At 43.3% G+C, this 21,280-nt stretch overlaps 1 protein-coding gene across 1 annotated transcript in view; it reads left to right on the top strand.

Annotated features, from left to right (window-relative positions):
* The window catches only part of TMEM163 (transmembrane protein 163), a gene marked incomplete at both ends in the record, with an annotated part of 104,235 nt that overhangs the window by 61,277 nt on the left and 21,678 nt on the right, over positions 1–21,280 (top strand). The window contains one exon of the mRNA XM_081342096.1: positions 19,571–19,667. Coding sequence (XP_081198222.1) covers positions 19,571–19,667 — 97 coding nt within the window. The remainder of the gene's footprint in view (positions 1–19,570; positions 19,668–21,280) is intronic.

Genomic DNA, 21,280 nt, shown 5'->3' with positions numbered 1-21,280 from the left:
GATGGAGAATGTTAGAGTCAAGGAAGATGAATGCAAGTATATTTCTCTTGCTGATTAGTTAGTTATTTCAGTGGTGAAAGAACCTATGATGAGTAAGTTAGTACAAAAAGCAATGTTAACTAGTTTATTATCGATTATCGTACAGTTAAAGCTAGTTGGGTGGCTTGGGTGTCCAGTTACCCTAATAATGAATTTAGCCTCTGTTTAGTCTTCCCTTCATTTCAGCATGACTGTGTCCAGAAGATTATGAGGTCATAACAAACATAAGAGGCATTCGGTCTTGCATACATTGGCTCTACTTTATAGATTGCAAAGTCTAGCCTATGTAGACAGAGATTTCAATTGTTCTCAAACTACCCAATCTGGAACTGGCAATTCTGCTTAGCAGTTATTTTTCTTTTTCCTATTAATTTATACTCTGTATCTATCAACTTATTTTCTAAATCAGGGCTTTTCAACCTTTTCACCCACTGTACCACTTTTAGGATATGGCAACATCCGACTACCATCAGTCGCCTAGCAAAGTGTCAAAAACTTGATGACCAAAAAAAAAAAAAAAGGAAAAAAGTGATGAAGTACAAGTAGTCCTCAACTTACAACAGTTCGCTTAGTGACTGTTCGAAGTTACAATGGCACTGAAAAAAGTGCCCCCCAAGCTACAGCCAAGCAAGACACCTGCCTGCCCGCCTGGCAGCGCTCTTCCTCCTGTCCAAGGTTTTCATTCTTGTGAGCATTTCTGTTGAGGATTGGCAGTGGGGGTGGGGTGGGGGAGTTTGGTTTTTATTCCCCCCCCTGCTGGGTGGTTGCAGCAGGTTTTGGTCACTTCACATGACCCTGGGACACTGTGACCGTCATAAATATGAATTAGTTGCCAAGCATCTGAATGTAACTCACAAGACCCTGAAGATGCTGCAACATTCCAGCTGATCGGCGCTTCTTCTGGGCTCAGCAGACATGCCGGGATCAGCGCCAAGCTCCAGCTGGAGCCTGGCGCTGATCCTGGCACTTCCACTGAGCCCTGACAGCCCCGAAGAAGCGCCAATCAACTAGAAAGTGGTGCTGATCCTGGCACTTCCGCTGAGCCCTGACAGCCCTGCAGCTCCAGCTATCTCTCACTCAGGCTTGTGCGGTGCTGCCACTGGTTCAGCTCATTCCCCTCCCCCGCTAACACTTTCTAGGATGGTCGCATACCACCTGCCAGGTGTCAATGTACCACAGGTGGTACCCGTACCACTGGTTGAAAAGCCCTGTTCTAAATGGTCTACATAGCCATCCTTTTTTTGTATTCTGTCATCACTGTTTCTTTTCTCTCCACATTTTATTTTCTTAAGTTAGAATAAGCCTGCTAGTCCATATGTTAAGCATGTGTGCATTCTAGCTTCCAGCTGTCTTTCATAGCTGTCTGCTATGTATATGTAAAGGAAATTGTCAATTTTTTTTTAACTTCAATACCTATTTAATCTCCTACTTGAATACTGTGTAGATCTTGGTTGATCTAATTATCCTTGTTCTGAGATCTATCAACTTAATTATAACTAATTTATCCCTTAATTAGCCCATCAGAAATAGCTATTCCCCAATTTTTTTTAAAAAACAGCAATCAATAAGACATTGTTACGCATTTAAAACCTTGTCAAAATATCCTATAGATCAGATATTATCTACATACCTGAAATTATGTGTGTAGGTGGTGAATTTCTGACAAGAGTACTGTCAAAGCAAGAACATCTGATGTTAGCAGCGTTGACAAGTACACAACTGTTTCCCAATGAATTTAGAAATATAGAGGCATACTCTATGCAAAAGGATGAAGCTTTTTGAAGTCCTATTGATATCATTTAGAATGTGAAATACACTACTTTTAATAAATTTAATAAAAAAATAAAGTTTTTTTCTTTTTTTAAAAAAATGCCTTATATTAAATGAATAAAATGAGATTTGAATTTCTGACAGCTATGTCAAACTGTAAGTTAACTACAAGCTAACAAGCACACCCACTAGGTATATGATTGATATTGATAATCTTGTTCTATTCAGCGTAGTGTCATCACAGTTCAGTGAATACTCTAATTAACTTTGCAGAGAGCTGCTAAAATTGGTTCCAATTCCTTGCAAAATACGTATTGCAAAAATACAGTGGATAACAGGAGGAAGGCAACATGATCTCTATGTATTGTCACATTCAAGTGAAAACAGTTGCACAGGTTGTATTTGCGTGCATCACTGGTTTTTTCTTAATCCTTAATTCTGTTGCCACACCTTTATTGCTCTTAAAACAGATTGAGTCAAGAGTAGTAATTACCAAGAGCTTTATTATGTTCCCAGTTACACATATTGTTGTCACTATATTTCATTTGCTGAAAAACTAGGAAGTGATTATGTAGTGTTGTTTTGCAAAAACTAAATTATATCAGCAATGCATAGTTATTTAAACAGGGTAAAGAGAAATGTTATACAACACAAGGTTTATAACGAAAGTATTGCTGTATATACTGTATTTCTATGAATTGCAAGTGGTTAATGTTGGTAATAGTAAAGTAATAAGTATGCAAAAGTAAAATGTTGAGGCTATAATTTTATTACCTTTATACTGCAAGGAGATTGCGGTTATGGTGAACTGGTGTAAGGAAAACAACCAAAGAGATCATTGTTGATTTCGGAAAAGGCAGGTACAGCCACACTCCTCTGTGCATTAGTGATTCACCTGTGGAGATGGTTACCAGCATCAAATTCCTGGGTGTGTGTGCAGTTAAGAGTAGGCTGGCTTGATCGCTCAACAGTGAGACACTGGTGAAGCGGGCACAGCAGCGCCTGCATTTTCTGCGTCGCATGAGAAAAGCACATCTTCCTTCCCCTGTCCTGACCACTTTCTACAGAGAGATGATTGAGAGCATCCTGTCATACAGCATCACAGTCTGGTTTGAAAGCATCACTAGGTGGTGCAGAGAGTGGTGAAGATGACTGAAAAGATTATTGGCAGTTCCTTCCCTTCCATCCAGGACATAGCATATAAGTGTTGCTTGAGCAGGATCTGCAAGATTGTCTGGGACACTACACATCCTCTTCACAGCCTGTTTTCCTTTTTGTCTTCTGGGAGGAGGCTTCGTGGTATCTGAAGCAGAATATCCAGATTCAAAGTTTTGTGCCATACAGTATTAACCTTGTGAACTCTAAAGCAGAGGTCCCCAACCTTTTGGGCACCAGGGACCGGTTCCGTGGAGAAAGGTTTTTCCATGGACCGGAGAGTGCATAGTTTCGTGTACTGCCTGCATCCTACGGATGGGGCTTTGCTTGTTTGTGTGGACCAGTTGCTGGCATGCTGTGGCCTGGTACCAGTCCATGGACCAGGGGTTGGGGACCCCTGCTCTAAAACTTCCGCCTTCCGTTATGTATTCAAGATGGACGGTGATTAATATTTATATGTTACTTATATGTAAGGGTATCAGACATGTCAAACTCACGTCACGTGACGTCACACAACGTATCAGGACAGTTTTGGCATTGCCAGCAATGGGGTGGGCACGGCTTCCATATGATGCGTCCGGCCCATAGGCCGGCAGTTTGATACCCCTTGTGTAGGTCTACACATATGTTGTATATAGTATGTTTAAATGTGTGTTATGTATTTGTACACTTTGAGAGCAAGCAACTAAATTTCATTTTTAATGTGTGCCATTGTGCCCACAGTAAAAAATGACAATAAAGGTTATCAATCTATATCTATCTGTCTGTCTGTCTGTCTGTCTGTCTGTCTGTCTGTCTGTCTGTCTATCTATCTATCTGTTGTGTATTAGGTTTTGGGAAAGCAACTATTCACATGTTTGAACTGTAACAGTTCTGGTGGGAGTCTTAGTGGCAGGATTGTTAGGTTCAATCTGATTGGTTGTATGAAAGTATATAAGCTTGCATGTACGCCCTAACTCCCCAGTACAGACATGATTGCCAATAAAGCAATAGTTCACTTGTACTCATCTGCCTGGCATCTTCTCTGCACTTCAGAACCCGATACACAACAGTGGCAACGAAGGTGGGATCCTGCTTTGCCATAGAGCTGAAGTCACGAGGGGATGGCTTCATGTGCTGGAGGAAAGAGGTATCTTTCCCCCCCCCTCTATCGGCCGGCTAGATCAGCACACTAGCGGCCTCGTGCCCAGAAGCACCCATCTGAGTTTGTGGAGCAGGATCCAAGACCAGAAGAAAGAAGATGCCAAAAGTCAGCCAGCCTCATGAATTCGACATCCGCCACCCCGAACAGTGGCGATCGCACCTCGGACAAATAGAAAATTACTTACGGACGAACCAGATCACGGAGGACGGCCTGAAAGCGGCGACACTACTCTGCATATGCAGGCCTGCATCATTCAACCTGGCCGAAAGCCTATTCACCCCAACACCAATTGAGACCGTCTCGTTCGCTGATCTCAAACAAAAGCTGAACGCACACTTCAAGCCCAGGATGTCGGAAATGGCCTGGCTGTTCAGATTTGATCAACGAGTGCAATGCCCTGGGGAAACTGCATCAGAATTCATTGCGGCCTTACGCCAGGCTGCTCGCCTCTGTAGGTTTTCCAACCTAGATGAGCTTCTTCGAGACCGGCTCATATGTGGTCTTAGAGACAAGGCATTGCAAGAAAGACTATTCGCTAGGCCCAATCTAACCCTTTAGGACGCGCAAGACAAAATTATGGCTGACGAAGCAGCCGGAGGCGCGGTCCAGGTCCAGACGTCCAAAACCAGTGAGCCGGAAGAAACAATACACCACGAGGCCGTTTCTTACAACGAAAATGCAGTCGAAGAGGAAACAGAAGTGGACAAGATTCGGAAGAGAACAGAGCCACGAGAACGAGGACTCGAGCACAGAGAAGGCAATCAGAAGGCCGTTTTCTTCTCTAGATGCGGGGGTTGCGGTGGCTACCATGCAAGAATGTACTGCAAGTTCTGGTCGGCCACGTTTCGGGCCTGCGGTCGAATGGGGCACATCACGACAGTATGCTGAAGCCGTTTCAGAGACAGCCAACACAAATAACAACCGGGAAATTCGCCAAGGAGAGGTACCGGGGCTCAGAGCCCAACCAGTGTGGGGTTTTGTGAAAGCCGAAGGGCTATTTGCCGAACCGGGGCCCGCCGCTCTTTAAAACCTAAGTTAAAACTTGAAATTCATCTTCAGGGTATTCCTTGTAAGATGGAGTTAGATTCTGGTTCTGCAGTTTCGATTATATCATACGAGACTTTTAAATTTGTTTGCGGCCGTAGTAAGCAGTGGGCTAAATTGAGACACTAGCATTTTGTTGACTGATTTTCAGAACGCCCAGGTTAAAACCAAGGCGGAGGCCACCCTATCTGTTAAATTCAAAACGTTTCATGGGCACCTGGATGTTGTTGTGGTCGAAGGCCAAAGAACTAGCTTAATAGGATTGGACTGGTTTGAAGCGTTAGGAATTGCAATTACCGGCATAAACCGAACTCGCGGTTAACATCGAATCTGTCTGTGAAGAATTCACAGACGTATTCGATTCCAAGCTTGGAATGTACACTGGGCCCCTCATCTCATTTAAGTTGGACCCGAACGTCTTGCCAATTAGATTCAAACCCAGAAGAGTCCCATTCGTGCTAAAACATAAGATTGAGGCCGAGTTGGACAAGTTAGTAGAACAGGGGGTGCTGCAGCCTGTCGAAGGGGGGAAATGGGAGACCCCTATAGTTACCCCACTCAAATTAAACGGGGAAATCCGCATCTGTGCAGATTATAAGTGTACCCTGAATAAAGCCCTTAATCAGCATGCTTACCCGGTCCCCATGGTCAGCCATGTGCTTGCTTCCCTGCAAGGCGGCACCATTTTCGCGAAAGTCAATCTAGCGCAGGCGTACCAGCAGATGCCTGTTGGCAAGGCTACAGCAGCAGCCCAGACCATAGTAACATACAAGGGAGTATTCAGAGTCAACCGTCTACAATTCGGCGTAAGTGTGGCACCGGGGATTTTTCAAGAGGTAATGGAACGTACTTTAAAGGGCATTCCGGGAGTCTGCCCATATTTTGATGATGTTTTAATCGCGGGGGAAACTGAGGAAGTCTTAGCAAATAGACTCAGAGGTGTGTTAAATAGGTTTCACTCTGCAGGTCTCAAGCTGAAAAGAGACAAATGTAACATTGGGGTCACTTCTACAGAGTTTCTAGGATTCCAAATTGATGCCAGTGGAATCCACCCTGCAGAGTCTAAGGTCAAGGCGATTAAAATGGCCCCCAGCCCTAAAAATAAGGCAGAGCTTCAGGCATTTTTAGGGTTATTAAATTTCTACCACTCATTTTTGCCTAACAAGGCTCCCATAGCTGAGCCACTTCACAGGTTGCTAGATAAAAAAGTTGTATGGAAGTGGACTAGTTTGCATGAGAAAAGTTTCAAAAAACTTAAGAGCCTATTATCTGACAAATCCACTGTCACCCACTATATCGAATCCAAGCCTGTCTGCATTGCTTATGATGCTTCCCTCTATGGAGTGGGAGCTGTTTTAAGCCATTTGGGAAGGAATGGGGAGCAAGACCCCATCGCTTATTACTCAAGAACTCTATCGAAGGCTGAGAGGAATTACGCACAGATAGACAAGGAAGCTTTGACTATTGTTGCTGGGGTTAAAAAATTCCACGATTATCTTTATGGTAGGAATTTCACTGTATTTACTGACCATAAGCCTCTCTTAGGCTTATTCACAACTGACAAGCAAACCCCTCATATACATTCACCAAGGATGCTTAGGTGGTCCATATTCTTATCTGCCTATAGTTTCAAAATGATTCACAAACCTGGAAAAGAAATGGGCCATGCTGATGGCCTAAGTAGGTTTCCCTTACCATCTATCGATCCAGATCCATCCCCTGCTACACAAATACTGTCCATTCAAGAGTTACCTGAATTCCCCCTCCACGCAGGGGACATAGCAGCTGAAACTGCTTGAGATAAGATTCTGAGCAGAGTTCTGTCATGGGTATTCACAGGATGGCAAGACAAAAGTCCAGGTCCTGAGTTCCAAGCTTATTTTTTAAGAAGGCATGAGTTATCAGCTCACAAAGGGTGTTTATTATGGGGTAATAGCATCATCATACCCTTCGTCTTGAGAGATAGGGTACTACAGTCTCTACATGAGGGACACCCTGGCATAGTGCGCATGAAAGCGCTAGCCAGGAGCTACTTGTGGTGGCCTGGGTTAGACAAGGCTGTTGAAGAGCAGGTACATGGTTGTTATATTTGTCAAAGGTCTAGACCCGAAATGCCTCAGGCACCTGTTCACAGATGGGAGCCAACTCACACGCCCTGGTCCAGGATCCATGTCAATTATGCTGGTCCATTTCAAGGACAGCTCTTTCTAATTGTAGTTGATAGTCATTCAAAATGGCTGGAAGTTGTTCCAGTCTCTAGTATGACTTCAGCCAAGACAATCCAGGTGCTGAGGAAACTTTTTGCCACTCATGGGCTTCCTGATGTCATAGTTTCTGATAATGGGGCTCAATTTACCGCTGCTGAGTTTCAGGCCTTCCTGAGAGCAAACATGATCAGACACGCCACATCTGCGCCCTTCGACCCATCGTCGAATGGACAAGCAGAATGGATGGTGAGAACGACCAAAGACACACTCAAGCGCATCATCACAGGTGACTGGCATCACAGACTTGCAGACTTCTTACTTCGTCAGCACTCCACACCTTGTACTTCCACAGGGAAAAGCCCTGCAGAGCTGCGCTGGGGCAAACGCCTCATCACCAAACTGGACAGACTTCACCCTGACAGAGTGGCATCTGATGCTGCTCAGCCCAAACGCCCTAGGGGGCTACAACCTGGTGACATGGTCTGGGCCAGGAACTATGGACCAGGACACTTGTGGGTGCCTGGGAAGGTGGTTGACAAATCAGGGCCCCTATCTTACACAGTAGGGGTGGAGGGAGGGCGTCTAGTGAGACGGCACATAGATCAATTAAGGAAAAGGTTTCCAGAATGGTCACTAAGTGCAAGTGAGGGTGATAATTCCTCCCATAGCTGTGAAGCTGACACACAGGTTAGCTCTTATTCACCCTACCAGCATTTTCAGCATTCAGTTGAGTTCCAGTCTGAGGAGGATCCAGAGGGCATAGAGTTGCAACAGGAAACCCTTGAACATTCGGATCAGGTAATCGTCAGTGACCACAGTGCTAATCCTGTTTCAAGATCTGACTCTGGGATGGGCCTACCAGACAGGGCCAGCCAGAGCAATTCTTTGGAGTCTCCAGCTGAGATGGACACTGGTTCACAGGGCATACCTAATAAGTTGGTAGACTACAAAGTGAGGGAACCGCAGAGATGTTCCTCATGGCCTCATAGGCCACCTGCACATCTCGCTGATTATGTGGTAAATTAAGAGAAAGAAGTATGTATTGAATCACCAAGTGGGGAGGCATGCCTCTTGTTTTTTGGATTTTGTTAATTTATCTGTGCATATCATTTTTGTAAAGGAACTTACAGGAGAAGTCTATTCATAGACACATACTGGGTCATTGTGTACTACTTGTTAGTACAGGGATACTGGCAGAACAGCAGAAGGGTCTGTCTGTGATCTTAATGGCAGCAACACATAAGTGCACGTCCGTCGCGTTGGACAACTACCACCTTGAGTGAGGTCAATCACTTAACTAAATATTGGAGGAAGCACATAATCCCTGAAAATGGGTGATAAAGATATTACCTTGAGTGGGGTCAATCACTCAGAATTAATGTTGGTGGTTGGGAGTGAGTTTATAATCCTTGAATAAGGATTATAGGAATATATAGCTTTGAATGGGGTCAATCATTCAATTATTGTATTAGAAGTTGAAGTGGAAGATGTAAAGCTGGAATGTTATAAAGTTACACTGTCTGTTCCTTGAAAGGGGGAAGGGGTGTTGGGTATTAGGTTTTGGGAAAGCAACTATTCACCTGTTTGAACTCTAAAAGTTCTGGTGGGAGTCTTAGTGGCGGGATTGTTAGGTTCAATCTGATTGGTTGTATGAAAGTATATAAGCTTGCATGTACGCCCTAACTCCCCAGTACAGACATGATTGCCAATAAAGCAATAGTTCACTTGTACTCATCTGCCTGGCATCTTCTCTACGCTTCAGAACCCGATACACTATCTATCTATCTATCTATCTATCTATCTATCTATCTATCTATCTATCTATCTATCTATCTATCTATCTATCTACCTACCTACCTACCTACCTATCTATCTCTATCTATTTCACTTTGAAAATATGATTTTCAAGTGTGACAGGCAGAACAGTTCATCAACTGCAGTTGTATTACAGCTTTATACTGGCAATTTTGTCACAGTGGATTTATATTCGAATTGGGTTATTTAACATGAGACCAAAATCCCTTTTTTTACCAACTGATCAAGAATTACTTAGAGGGTTAAACACATTGCTTTGCTTTTACTGCTACGTTAGATTTTTAGTCTTTCAGACAAAAATCATAAATCAAGGAGATAAATCATAAATCAAGGAGCTCCTGATTCCATCAAGCTTATACAGGTAATCCTCGATTTATGACCACAATTGAGCTCAAAATTTGTTATGTGAATTTTGCCCCCTTTTATGACCTTTCTTGCCACAGTTGATAAATTAGTAACCCAGTTGTTAAGTGAACCTGACTTCCTCATTGATTTTGCTTGTCAGAAGGTTGCAAAAGGTCATTACATGACCGAGGGACACTGCAGCCGTCGTAAATATGAACCAGTTGCCAAGTGTCTGAATTTTGATCACATGATCATGGGGATGCTGCCAAGGTTGTAACTGTGAAAAATGGTCATAAGTCACATTTTTCACTGTCGTCATAACTTTGAATGGTCACTATATAAACTGTTGTAAGTTGGGGATTATCTGTACTGCCTAAATTTGGCAGTTGATTAATAGTGTAACTAAAATGTTATTTTCCACAAATTTCTGGTAGAGAACCAAGACAAATAGGTTCATTAAAGTTACAAGTTTAATTGCACCCCAATATAAGAAAAACATTACTATTTCTAAATTGATAGTAATGTTTCTGGTCCTGGGAAGTTTTAAGAATATGGAAAGGATCATAATAATGTGGATGGACAGGAGCTATTTGCTGAAAGATAAATATTTCATAGTGAATTACCTTGCCTGTCCATTGGAAACAGAATTTAACCCTAATTAAAAAAATAAAAAAATTGAGGATAGCCTTGGATAATCTCATTAGGGAGTCAAGTTCACATTATTTAAAATGACTGAGTAAATACTCCAGTTCAAGTGATGCTTTCATTTGTTGTCAACAGTTAAGAACCTGTGAGAAATACATTCCCTATAATTTGCCCAGGGTGAAACCACTGAGGAAATAATTTCTGAATACAGATTTTCTGCTGTGAGAAGTCTGCATTTATATGTGAGGGGTTTCTTGTGTGCTGAATCATCACCTGTTCACAAGTGTTGCTTGTATTGCTTGAGCAGAGTCAATATTGAAAAAAAATACTGCTTCTATTCAATTTCTAAATAGATCTTTTTACATAAAAGTAAAGCTGAGAAATACGTTATGACAGCAAATCATCTGCTTTATGGTTTATTACTAAAATACGGACAGTTCAAAATTTTATAACAAGGATGCCATACTTTGCGTATGATTAATTGTTGTACAGTTTAAAATATAGGTGTTTACGTCTATCATTTTTCTTATATTACTGTCTGGAACTAAAAATAAGTAGGTGGATTAAGCATTTCAGAGTTAAGGGAACAACATACAGGCCTCGACTTACGACCACAGCTGAGCCCAAATTTTCCATTGTTTAGTCAGAGTTGTTAAATGAATTTTGCCCCATTTTATGAGCTTGCTTGCCACAATTGTTAAGGGAATCCCTGCAGTTGTTAAGTTAGACCAGGGGTGTCAAACTCAATTTCATTGAGGGCCGCATCAGCATTGCGGTTGCCCTCAGGGGGCCGGGTGGATGTGGCCTGGGTGGGCGTGGCCTACTGGGTGGGCATGCCTAAAGTGCATATGGCCTACTGGGTGGGCGTGGCCAGCTCTACATTGTTCGCATCAAGGGTGCCTATGGGGGCCTGGGCAGGAGTGGGACAGATCTGAGGGTCTCTGGCAGGAGGAAGGTCTCTGGGCCAGGGCCAAGGCAGTGGGGGCCGTTCCCTCACTGTTTCCAGGATGGCTTCGCGGGCCCATGAAACCACTTCACGGGCCGGATCTGGCCCCCGGGCCTTGTGTTTGACATGTCTGAGTTAGACACATGGTCATTAACAAAGCTCCCCTCATGCGGGATTTGATGGAGGGTGAGCATGCGGACCTGGCTTGCATCACGGAGACCTGGTTGGGTCCACAGGGTGGGGTCCCTTTGGTTGATCTCTGCCCACCAGGTTTCCGGGTGCTGCACCGGCCTCGGGCTCATGGTAGGGGCGGGGGAGTGGCGGTAGCTATTAGGGAGACCTTATGTCCGCGGGAGACCACCGTTCCTCAGATAGTCGGGTGTGAGTCTCTCTTTATGAGATTTGGTCCGGGGGCGCAGTTGGGCTTGCTACTGGTGTACGTTTCGCCTAGTCGCATAGCAGCAGCCCTGCCTGAGCTACTCGATGTCCTCTCTGGGTTGGTGATTGAGTTCCCCAAACTTATAGTTTTGGGTGACTTCAATCTACCATCCCTGGGAGGGTCATCTGAGTTGGCTTGGGAGTTCATGGCTTCCATGACGGCCATGGACCTGACGCAGGTAATTACCGAACCAACTCATGAGGGAGGCCACACCCTTGACCTAGTTTTTTTATCTGGACGGTGGTTTGATGATCTTGGTGGGGGCTCTCCATTTATTATGCCCCTGTCATGGACCGATCATCACCTCCTGCGGCTGGTCTTCCGTTTTGCCACCCCCCGCCGTGGGGATGTGGAACCAACTAGATGGTACCACCCCAGGCGCTTAATGGACCCTGATGGGTTCCAGGCAGCGCTGGGGTCCCCACCTGCCTCCGTTGCTCACAACTCGGCGGAGGCCTTAGTGGAAGCCTGGGAAAGGGCAGCCACTGAGGCACTTGACCGAGTTGTACCCTTGCGGCCCCTGACCCGGTGCAGATCCCACCGAGCTCCATGGTTCTCCGCGGAGCTCCGGGAGATGAAGCGTCGGAAACGGGGCCTAGAGAGCTGCTGGAGGTCCAGCCGATCCGAATCTGACCGGTTGCGACTAAGAACCTATATTAGGTCTTATCTCGCAGCGATGAGGGCGGCGAGGCGTAATTACTTCTCTGCCCTCATCGCGTCCGCAGATAATCGCCCGGCCGCCCTGTTTAGGGTGACTCGCTCCCTCCTTAATCAGGAGGTGAGGGAGGATCCCTTACAGGGTCGTGCCGAGGGGTTTGGTCAACATCTGTCGGATAAAATCGCTCAGATTCGGACCGGTCTGGACTCCAGCTGGGCAGAGTCCGACGATCAGGACACGGGCGGTCTTGTCAATGTTATCTGGGAGGAGTTTGATTCTGTGACCCCTGAGGAAGTGGACAGGATTATGGGGAGGTTGAGCTCCTCCACATGTTTATTGGACCCGTGCCCTTCCTGGCTGGCTTATGCAGCTAGGGAGAGGACACGAGGCTGGTTCCAGGCAGTTATATCTGCTTCTTTGAGTGAGGGTAATTTCCCCGCCGTCTTGAAGGAGGCGGTGGTGAGACCTCTCCTCAAGAAGCCTGCCTTGGACCCAGCTGTGTTAAACAACTTTCGTCCAGTCTCCAACCTTCGCTTTCTTGCGAAGGTTGTTGAGAGTGTGGTGGCGCATCAACTTCCTCTGGTTCTGGATGAAGCGGATTATCTCGACCCGTCCCAATCGGGCTTCAGGCCCGGGTACAGCACGGAGACGGCATTGGTCGCGCTGGTGAATGATCTCTGGAGGGCCCGGGACAGAGGACATTCCTCTGTCCTAGTCCTATTAGACCTCTCAGCGGCTTTCGATACCATCGACCATGGTATCCTGCTGCGGCGTCTCAGGGGATTGGGAGTGGGAGGCACAGTTTTTCAGTGGTTCTCCTCCTATCTCCTGGGACGCTCGCAGTTGGTGTTGGCAGGGGGGCAGAGGTCGACCCCAAGGGCTCTCGCTTGTGGAGTTCCTCAGGGATCGGTCCTCTCACCCCTCCTGTTTAACATCTACATGAAACCGCTGGGTGAGATCATTTGTGGTTTTGGAGTTGGGTATCATCAATATGCTGATGATACCCAACTTTTCATTTCTACCCCAAACCACCCCAGTGATGCCCTCGCTGTGATGTCCCGTTGCCTGGAGGCGGTTCGGGTCTGGATGGGGAGGAACAGACTTCAGCTCAACCCCGACAAGACTGAGTGGCTGTGCATTCCGGCATCCCGGGACATTCAAAATGTTCCATCTCTTTCTATGGGGGGTGAGTTTTTACCCCCCGTGGATAGGGCTCGCAACTTGGGAGTCCTCCTAGACTCACGGCTTAATCTAGAAGATCATATAGTAGCTGTGACTAGGGGGGCTTTTGCCCAGGTTGGCCTGGTGCGTCAGTTGCGGCCCTATCTGGACCGGGATGCCCTGTGCACGGTCACTCATGCGCTCGTGACCTCTCGTCTGGACTACTGCAATGCTCTCTACATGGGGCTTCCCTTGAAGACCACTCGGAGGCTCCAACTGGTACAGAATGCGGCCGCGAGAGTTGTCTTGGGAGTTTCCCAGTACTCCCATGTTACACCTTTGCTCCGTGAGCTGCATTGGTTACCAGTTGTCTTCCGGGTGAGGTTCAAGGTTTTGGTGATGGTTTTTAAGTCCTTACATGGCATGGGTCCGGAATACCTCGGGGACCACCTGCTGCCGGCGTCGACTCCCCTCCGCCCCGTGCGTTCCCACAGAGAGGGCCTCCTCAGGGTGCCACCAGTCAGAGAATGTCGGCTGGTGGCCCCCAGGGGGAGGGCCTTCTCTGTGGGCGCCCCGGCTTTATGGAACCAACTGCCGGTGTAGCTCCGGATGGCACCGGATCTCCGCTCCTTCTGGCGCGGGTTAAAGACCCATTTATTCGAACAAGCTGGCCTGGCCTGATGGGGGAATCTCTGGGTTTTTATGGGTTTTTATATCTGATTGTTTTAATTGGGCAATTTATTTAATCTTTTTTTAACTTTTGTATTTCTATTTATATGCCCTGTTCACCGCCCTGAGTCCTTCGGGAGAAGGGCGGTATAAAAATCCAATAAATAATAATAATAATAATTAAGAGAACCTGGCTTCCCCATTGACTTTGCTTGTTAGAAGGTTGCAAAAGGGGATCACGTCATAAATAGGAGCCAGTTGCCAAGCATCTGAATTTTGATCACATGACTGTGGGGATGCTGCAACAGTGGTAAGTGTGGAAAATCCTCATAATCCCCTTTGTTCAGTTCTGTTGTAACTTTGAACAGTCGCTAAATGAACTGTTGTAAGTTGAGGACTATCTGTATATGTTCTATCTAACCATAGAGTTTTTCTTATTTGTAATTTATTTTTCTTTGGGTAGATACAGAATCAGTTTACCTTATCTGTTTTAGCTGGTAAAGCCAAATATGGCCTTTCAGGTACATTTGAATGACACCTCCTACCACTCCCTGGGTTTGCCTTCCACTGCTGGTGATTCAGCAATATTAGTTTCTCAGAAAAATAATTTTAAAGGCTTTCTCTCCTATCTAGTGCTAGTTAGATTTTTAAATGAGCTCAAATAACACCTATTTTTATTTAGAAATGCATACAGGCTTATGTTTTATGCAGAAAGGCTTGAGTTTCTAAAACACCTCTAAATATAAACCTTTATTGTCAAAGTACAACATGTGTACATTGAGATGAGCTGAGCCTCTCCCCGTGCTCCCTCCCCCCAACACACAGTGACAACAAACCCTCCATCCTAGCACACCATGTGAACCAACTACACCACACACCGGCCTCCCAAGTCAATTCTGCATAAGTTCACAGACATTATATCCCATTCAAAAGCCTAACAGCCCACGGATAAAAGCTGTTTTTCAGCCTGTTGGTACGGCTGGCTATAATCAAAGATTTCGCACCAATTTAATGCAATATACTTTAAACACTAGTGGATCTGTAGTGCTGAGATGTTGAGAGGCTGTATTAAAATTGCTACTTAGGTATGGATGATCTTGGGCAGGCAATTGTTTTTCATTGATAGATGAAATATTCTAAATTCTACTTACAGAAAAAATAAGGCTACAGATAATATTTCAGGATAAAACTCAGTAATTCATAGCCAGTTGAATTAATGTTTGTAGAATAATTGTCTATATTATGCAAGGCCTGTTTCCCATCACCTGAAGTCAAATGGGAATTCACATATTGACAATGCTGATATTACAATAGTCTTTTCTGGCTTTCCAGTAACATAGTCAGCAAAATTCTTATTCTTATTATTCCAAGCTAGAATGTTAATTTTGTCTGTCATACTAGGTTACTGCAGTGCCAACTGTGGTCAGTGAAGTAATGATGCTGAATTGGTAAAAAAAGGAAATATAAAGCAATGTGAAAGTCTTAAGCATGCTATTGTGAGGACCAGTTTCCAATCATCCTGGATTTGTGAAAGGTTTAGCTTCGGGGCATCCTCTCTCAAATGGAGGCTAAGTATAAACTATTGAGGTTTGTAATTCTTGATGCAGTTATGGGATATAAGCTTAGAGGAAGAGATGTGGAAAGAGCAGTGAACTTCAGTGAATAGATGTGGAAGTGATAATACAGTCAGCTGCAAGGAATTCTGGTAACTGATGGAGAGAGCACTGAAAGAGAAGTTTTTGGCTTTACAATGACATACACAACTTGATCATTAAATGTGAAAAGCTAGAACTAAGGAACATTTTTAAAGCAGAATCTTAAGTGTCCCAAACTGGATGTCTTAAGACTATGATTCAAGCTCATGGAAATGGCCACTTTAAACCAGGTTACCATCTTACATGATCTACCATTCAGAACATGAGTCCATACAATGGAATAAGGAATAGAATGTTGATGATCCTCAAAAAGCTGTGTGCTCAGCTAGAAACCAATGAACAATGGGATCGTATTTGTTAGATTTAATTCATGATATCCAGTGACATCAGTGTCATACAAATGCACGAGCCAACCACAGATCTTTTAGTGAAAGCAAATGAGAAATTTTATGACAAACTACAAGAAAAGCTAAATGCAGCATAAAGAAAGTAGTGGGTATTTGGAATGCAGAAACAGGAGAAATAAAGGAATCCTGAATTACTGGAAGATTTCTGTTATGTAAAATAATCATATTAAGTTTTGTAAACATAACTATTTATTGCATCACTTAATTGAAGCAGCATAAATATATAGTACAAGACATAATCAAATCGGCACTATCAGAATAAAAAAAATACATAATGAAAGATGGAGCACTAGTGTAGTTCAGTCAGGTTATTTTACATCCCAATCCTGATTACAGAAACAATTATGAGTTATTGGTAGCAAATATATGGATTTAAATTTAAAAAATTAAAGAAGTCATATACACTAATTGTGTATGACCAGGAAAAGACAAGTATATAACAGTAAAACAAAGAAGTTAGGAAATATTGCTGTATATCCTTAATTTTTCAGGCAAGGAAAGTGGGATAAAAAATAATTAGGCAGGTTTTAGAAAAAAATCTTTAGAAAATGTGGAGATTTACTCTTTGCATCAATGACTACAGCAAAGTCTGTGAGTTATATTAAGAAAATGGTATTCCAGAACAACTGATTATTCTTCTGCAAAATCTTTACAATGAATAACAACAACAAACCCTGAGACAACTTAAATTGGAGGCTGTGATCCAGGATAATAAGATTATGTTGCTCAAGTGCACAATTTATACTGACTACAATTAAGATATTTGCAGCTAAAGCCTGAACTATGGCTATATAAGATCTGAACTTTGGTTGGGCACATTTCCAAGAGAGGAACCCAGGTCTTGGTTATGAAGATCTCGGACTGACATCCTCATACATGGTAAGGTGGGGGCAAATTTACTGCAAACTGACTTGACATTCCAAAGCAGTAATAAAAGTAACAGGAAAATAATCATGAACTTTAACAAGAACTTTAAAAAAAAGGAAAATCCATCGAGAACAAAGATTAGAATAATTAAAGCAATATTTTCTCCAGTAGTGATGTCTCACTGTGAAATTGAACATGGTGAAAGAACTTTTTTTTATTATGTGTTTAGAGTCAGTAAAAATATTATGAAATTCATGAAGAACCAGCCAGTTTTAACGAACAAAAACTTACTGGTCCCTTGAATTGATGGATGTGTGTACTTTGGACATACGATGTAAACGTTGAAGTAGAAACAAATGACTACACATGGTATAGTAAGTTGGAAAAAGTAAAAGAATGCAAATGTAAAATTTTAAGGCAAGTGGAAGGATGGGGGAAAACATTTTCTGAAATTTGGAAATTTTGAATTCTGAAAGCGTTTGAAGAGCTATGGGCTCTTTTTGTAACCTTTATTCCTGGAAAGTTGATGAGCATTTGTCCATACAATGACTAGAGAGCTGAACCTGATTTTTCAGTCCATAGATTTTAGTTGAAGTTAAAACAGATTTCCATTCTTATTCCTCCATTACCTTTCCTTCCCACACCACTTGCCAAATATGTTTGCTGTACTGCAGGGCTTTTCAACCAGTGGTACGGGTACCACCTGTGGTACATTGGCACCTGGCAGGTGGTACGCGACCATCCTAGAAAAGAGTTAGCGGGGGAGGGGAATGAGCTGAACTGGTGGCAGCACCACACAAGCCTGAGCGAGAGACGGCTGGAGCTGCAGGGCTGTCAGGGCTCAGCGGAAGTGCCAGGATCAGCGCCAGGCTCCAGCTGGAGCTCGGCGCTGATCCTGGTGCTTCTGCTGAGCCCAGAAGAAGCGCCAATCAGCTGGAATGTTGCAGCATCTCCAGGGTCTTGTGATTTACATTCAGATGCTTGGCAACTGATTCATATTTATGATGGTCACAGTCTCAGGGTCATGTGAAGTGACCAAAACCTGCTGCAAACACCCAGCAGAGGGGGGGAATAAAAACCAAACACCCACCCCACCCCCACTCCCAATCCTCAACAGAAATGCTCACAACAATGAAAACCTAGGACAGGAGGAAGAGTGCCGCCGGGCAGGCAGGCAGCTGTCTTGTTCGGCTGTGGCTTGGTGGGCACTTTTTTCTGTACCATTGTAACTTCAAACAGTCACTAAGCTAACTGTTGTAAGTTGAGGACTACCCGTACTTCATCACTTTTTTCCTTTTTTTTTTTGGTCATCAAGTTTTTGACACCTTGCTAGGCGACTAGTGGTAGTCGGATGTTGCCATATCCTAAAAGTGGTACAATGGGTGAAAAAGTTGAAAAGCCCTGCTCTACTGACAGTAAGGCGTCAGAGATAGACAAAATGGGAGGTGTACTGTCTATCCTATAATATGTCCAGTGAGTTGCTGTGCAACTTGGTAATAACTGTAGTATCAGCCCTTGGGAATTTCAAGGGCTGCTTGCATTCTAACATGCTGCATTATAGCCCATAACGCCATAAAATAGGAAGGGTGAAGCATTAACAGAGACTAGCAATGACTGAGGAGAGAGTCAGACAACTGTCTTTTCCTTTCTTATTGACGCCAAGCTCATCCAGTAAGTGGGGAGAAAGATAGCATGTATGTATGTGGATAAGTGTGGCTCACTGAGAAGAAAAGACAAATTCTGGATTTTACTAAAGTTGAAAATAAGAAAAACTGATTACATCATATAACAATTTTTTGACATTTCTGAATAGACTGTATGAAAAATAAGTTTGCTTTTCTTAAGAAAAGGTTTTCTGCAGTCTATTTCGTCCATCTGATCTCTATTTCCGTATGCTTCCAAACCAGCAGATTGCCTGATGTGTATAGGTTAAAAAATAGTAGCACATTGCTGCGCTAATTATAACAGCCTCAAAACTGTCTTAGCAATAGGTGACAAATTTCTGAATGTTACATGGAAAATGTTGCTTCCTTGTTTCATGTAATATGTAAAAGAAACAGATGCTGACTATAGGGCAAATGAATGTGCAGTATCATTTATCAGAATAATTGCCAAATATTAAAACATCTTTCTTGCCAAAACCTGTATTTATTGGGGATCTATTTGAACTAATTAATAAAATCAGTTATGAACTTTGGCTTCCATCTTGAGAGGTTTTAGTCAGTTTAGCCATTACGGGTGCAGCTTCACATGACAACTGAAAATAGGGGTGCTTTGCATCAGTACAAAACTCAGCCTAAGGCAAATGCTGCACATCAGATTTATTCATATTTATGCAGTGTACGTTTTCAGACTACTTCCTAAGTCCTGAATAAGTGACAAGACCAATGTGGGTATTTTACTACATGAGCAATTGCTTGGTACTTTGGAATTCCTGACAATGGTTTTGTTTTCGTGTCCTTCTCTTGAATGTTGTTGTATGTTGTGTGGAGTATTAATTCTTTAAAAATGTTTTCTGTATAAACATTCTGCTTATTATTTAGTTCCTTGTTTTCATTAAACAGCAGGGCATAAAAGTTCCCAAAAATCTTTCTTTCTTTACAGAGCTTGTGTCATCTTGGGCGTGATATTTATTCTGTCCTCTTTATGTATAGTGATCAAAGCCATCCATGACCTTGCAACTAAGTTGCTTCCAGAAGTGGTAAGATCTTTTTTTTTTTAACAAACCCTAAATTTCAGTGTTTTTTGGTAAGAAAGCTTGTTATGCAGCTGCATGTACTCTTTTGTAGCTTTGCATAGTTCTATGGAATTGTATACAAATTGCAAGGTTATGTTTTATAGTTTCACACAGTGTGATGTCAATTTTATCTTTATTATTTCCTTTTGTATTAATATGCCAAATCCATTCACTTCTAGAAATCAAAAATTCCAGAAAATGTGCTGTGGCCAATAGTTGGCCTAGGAGTAGTTAGCACTGGCGAAATGTTGAGAAACTGGAGTTTGCTCCGATTTTGTGAACCTGTAATCTGTGCAGCAACAATAGGAAATAAGTGGTGCTCTTGTTTCCTAAGATAGAGTACTCTAGAAATTACTTACAATATTGTAGCTAAACGTTGTTACAAAAGTACTGTTCTTTTGAGATTCTACAGGCTTAGAGCTGTTTAAAGTGAAATTTTATTATCCAAAATCTTATTTTTTGTAGAACCAAGATTGTATTTATTATTATTGTCCGTTGCATATTAAGGCATATATTTAGGCTAGATTTGGCATTTTTGTCGATCTGTTGAGTCCTTCCCAAGAACCTGAGATAGGCAGATGTTGCTGTTCGATGGCATTAAAGATGTTGTTGCAAGATGTAAACTATTCCAAGTAAAGCTGCCTTTTGCAATTGATTGGTTGTGATTTTATTCAATGTTATTATTATCAGATTTAGATTAGATATCCTGCACTTGTTATATGTAACCCATGATGACGACCATACCTAATACTCCTGTCTATTTTCTTTATAACAAGAACCCTATGAGGGGGGTTGGAATGAGAGAGAGTGACTGGCCAAAGTCAGCCAGCCAGCTTTCGTGCTTAAATGAGGCCTAAAATCTTTTGGTTTTACATATGGATTATTTATATACTGTTGTCTAAGAATTATATCTAGAAGAAAATCAACTAAATTCCGTGTACCATGTTTCCCTGAAAGTAAGGCCTACCCCGAAATTAAGCCCTAGCTTGATTTTTGGGAGTAGGCCTAATATAAGCCCTGCCCCAAAAATAATCTCTAGTTTTGGGACAAGGCACACACCTAAAAATCAAGCTGGGCTGGGGGTGTGAAGCTGCCCCATGTGCTCCGCACCCACTTACCTTGCAGCCAGGCCTCTCCTTGCCGGCCCAGCTCTTCTTCTGCAGCCTCTTCTGCAGCCAGGCCTGCATTTCTCAGTCACAGGCCTTTCCGGAAGGCCTGTGCAGCCAAGATTGAATCCATAGCTCGGTTGTGCAAGACCTCTGCAGCCGAGGACCGAGTTATGGATTGAATCATTAGCTCGGTACTCGGCTGCATAGGCCTTCAGGAAAGGCCTGACTGCCAAATGGAGGCTGGAATGCAGCTGCAGAATGAAGCTGCTCTTTTGGCCCCAGAAGAAGTGAACTTGCTGGGCAGGGCTGTCGGTACTGGAGGTGAGTAAGACATCCCCCGAAAATAAGACCTGGTGCCTCTTTTGGAGGCAAAAAAAAAAGACCTGGTCTTATTTTTGGGGAAACACGGGTAATAACAACACAAGGGATTTTACCTTGATAGATTTCTTAGCTATCTTTCTTTGTAGA

Source organism: Vipera berus, assembly GCF_964194415.1.
Source record: "Vipera berus genome assembly, chromosome: 1".
NCBI classification, from domain to species: domain Eukaryota; kingdom Metazoa; phylum Chordata; class Lepidosauria; order Squamata; family Viperidae; genus Vipera; species Vipera berus.
Note: the sequence above shows the minus strand (reverse complement) of the source record. Positions and strands in the feature narration are given on the sequence as shown.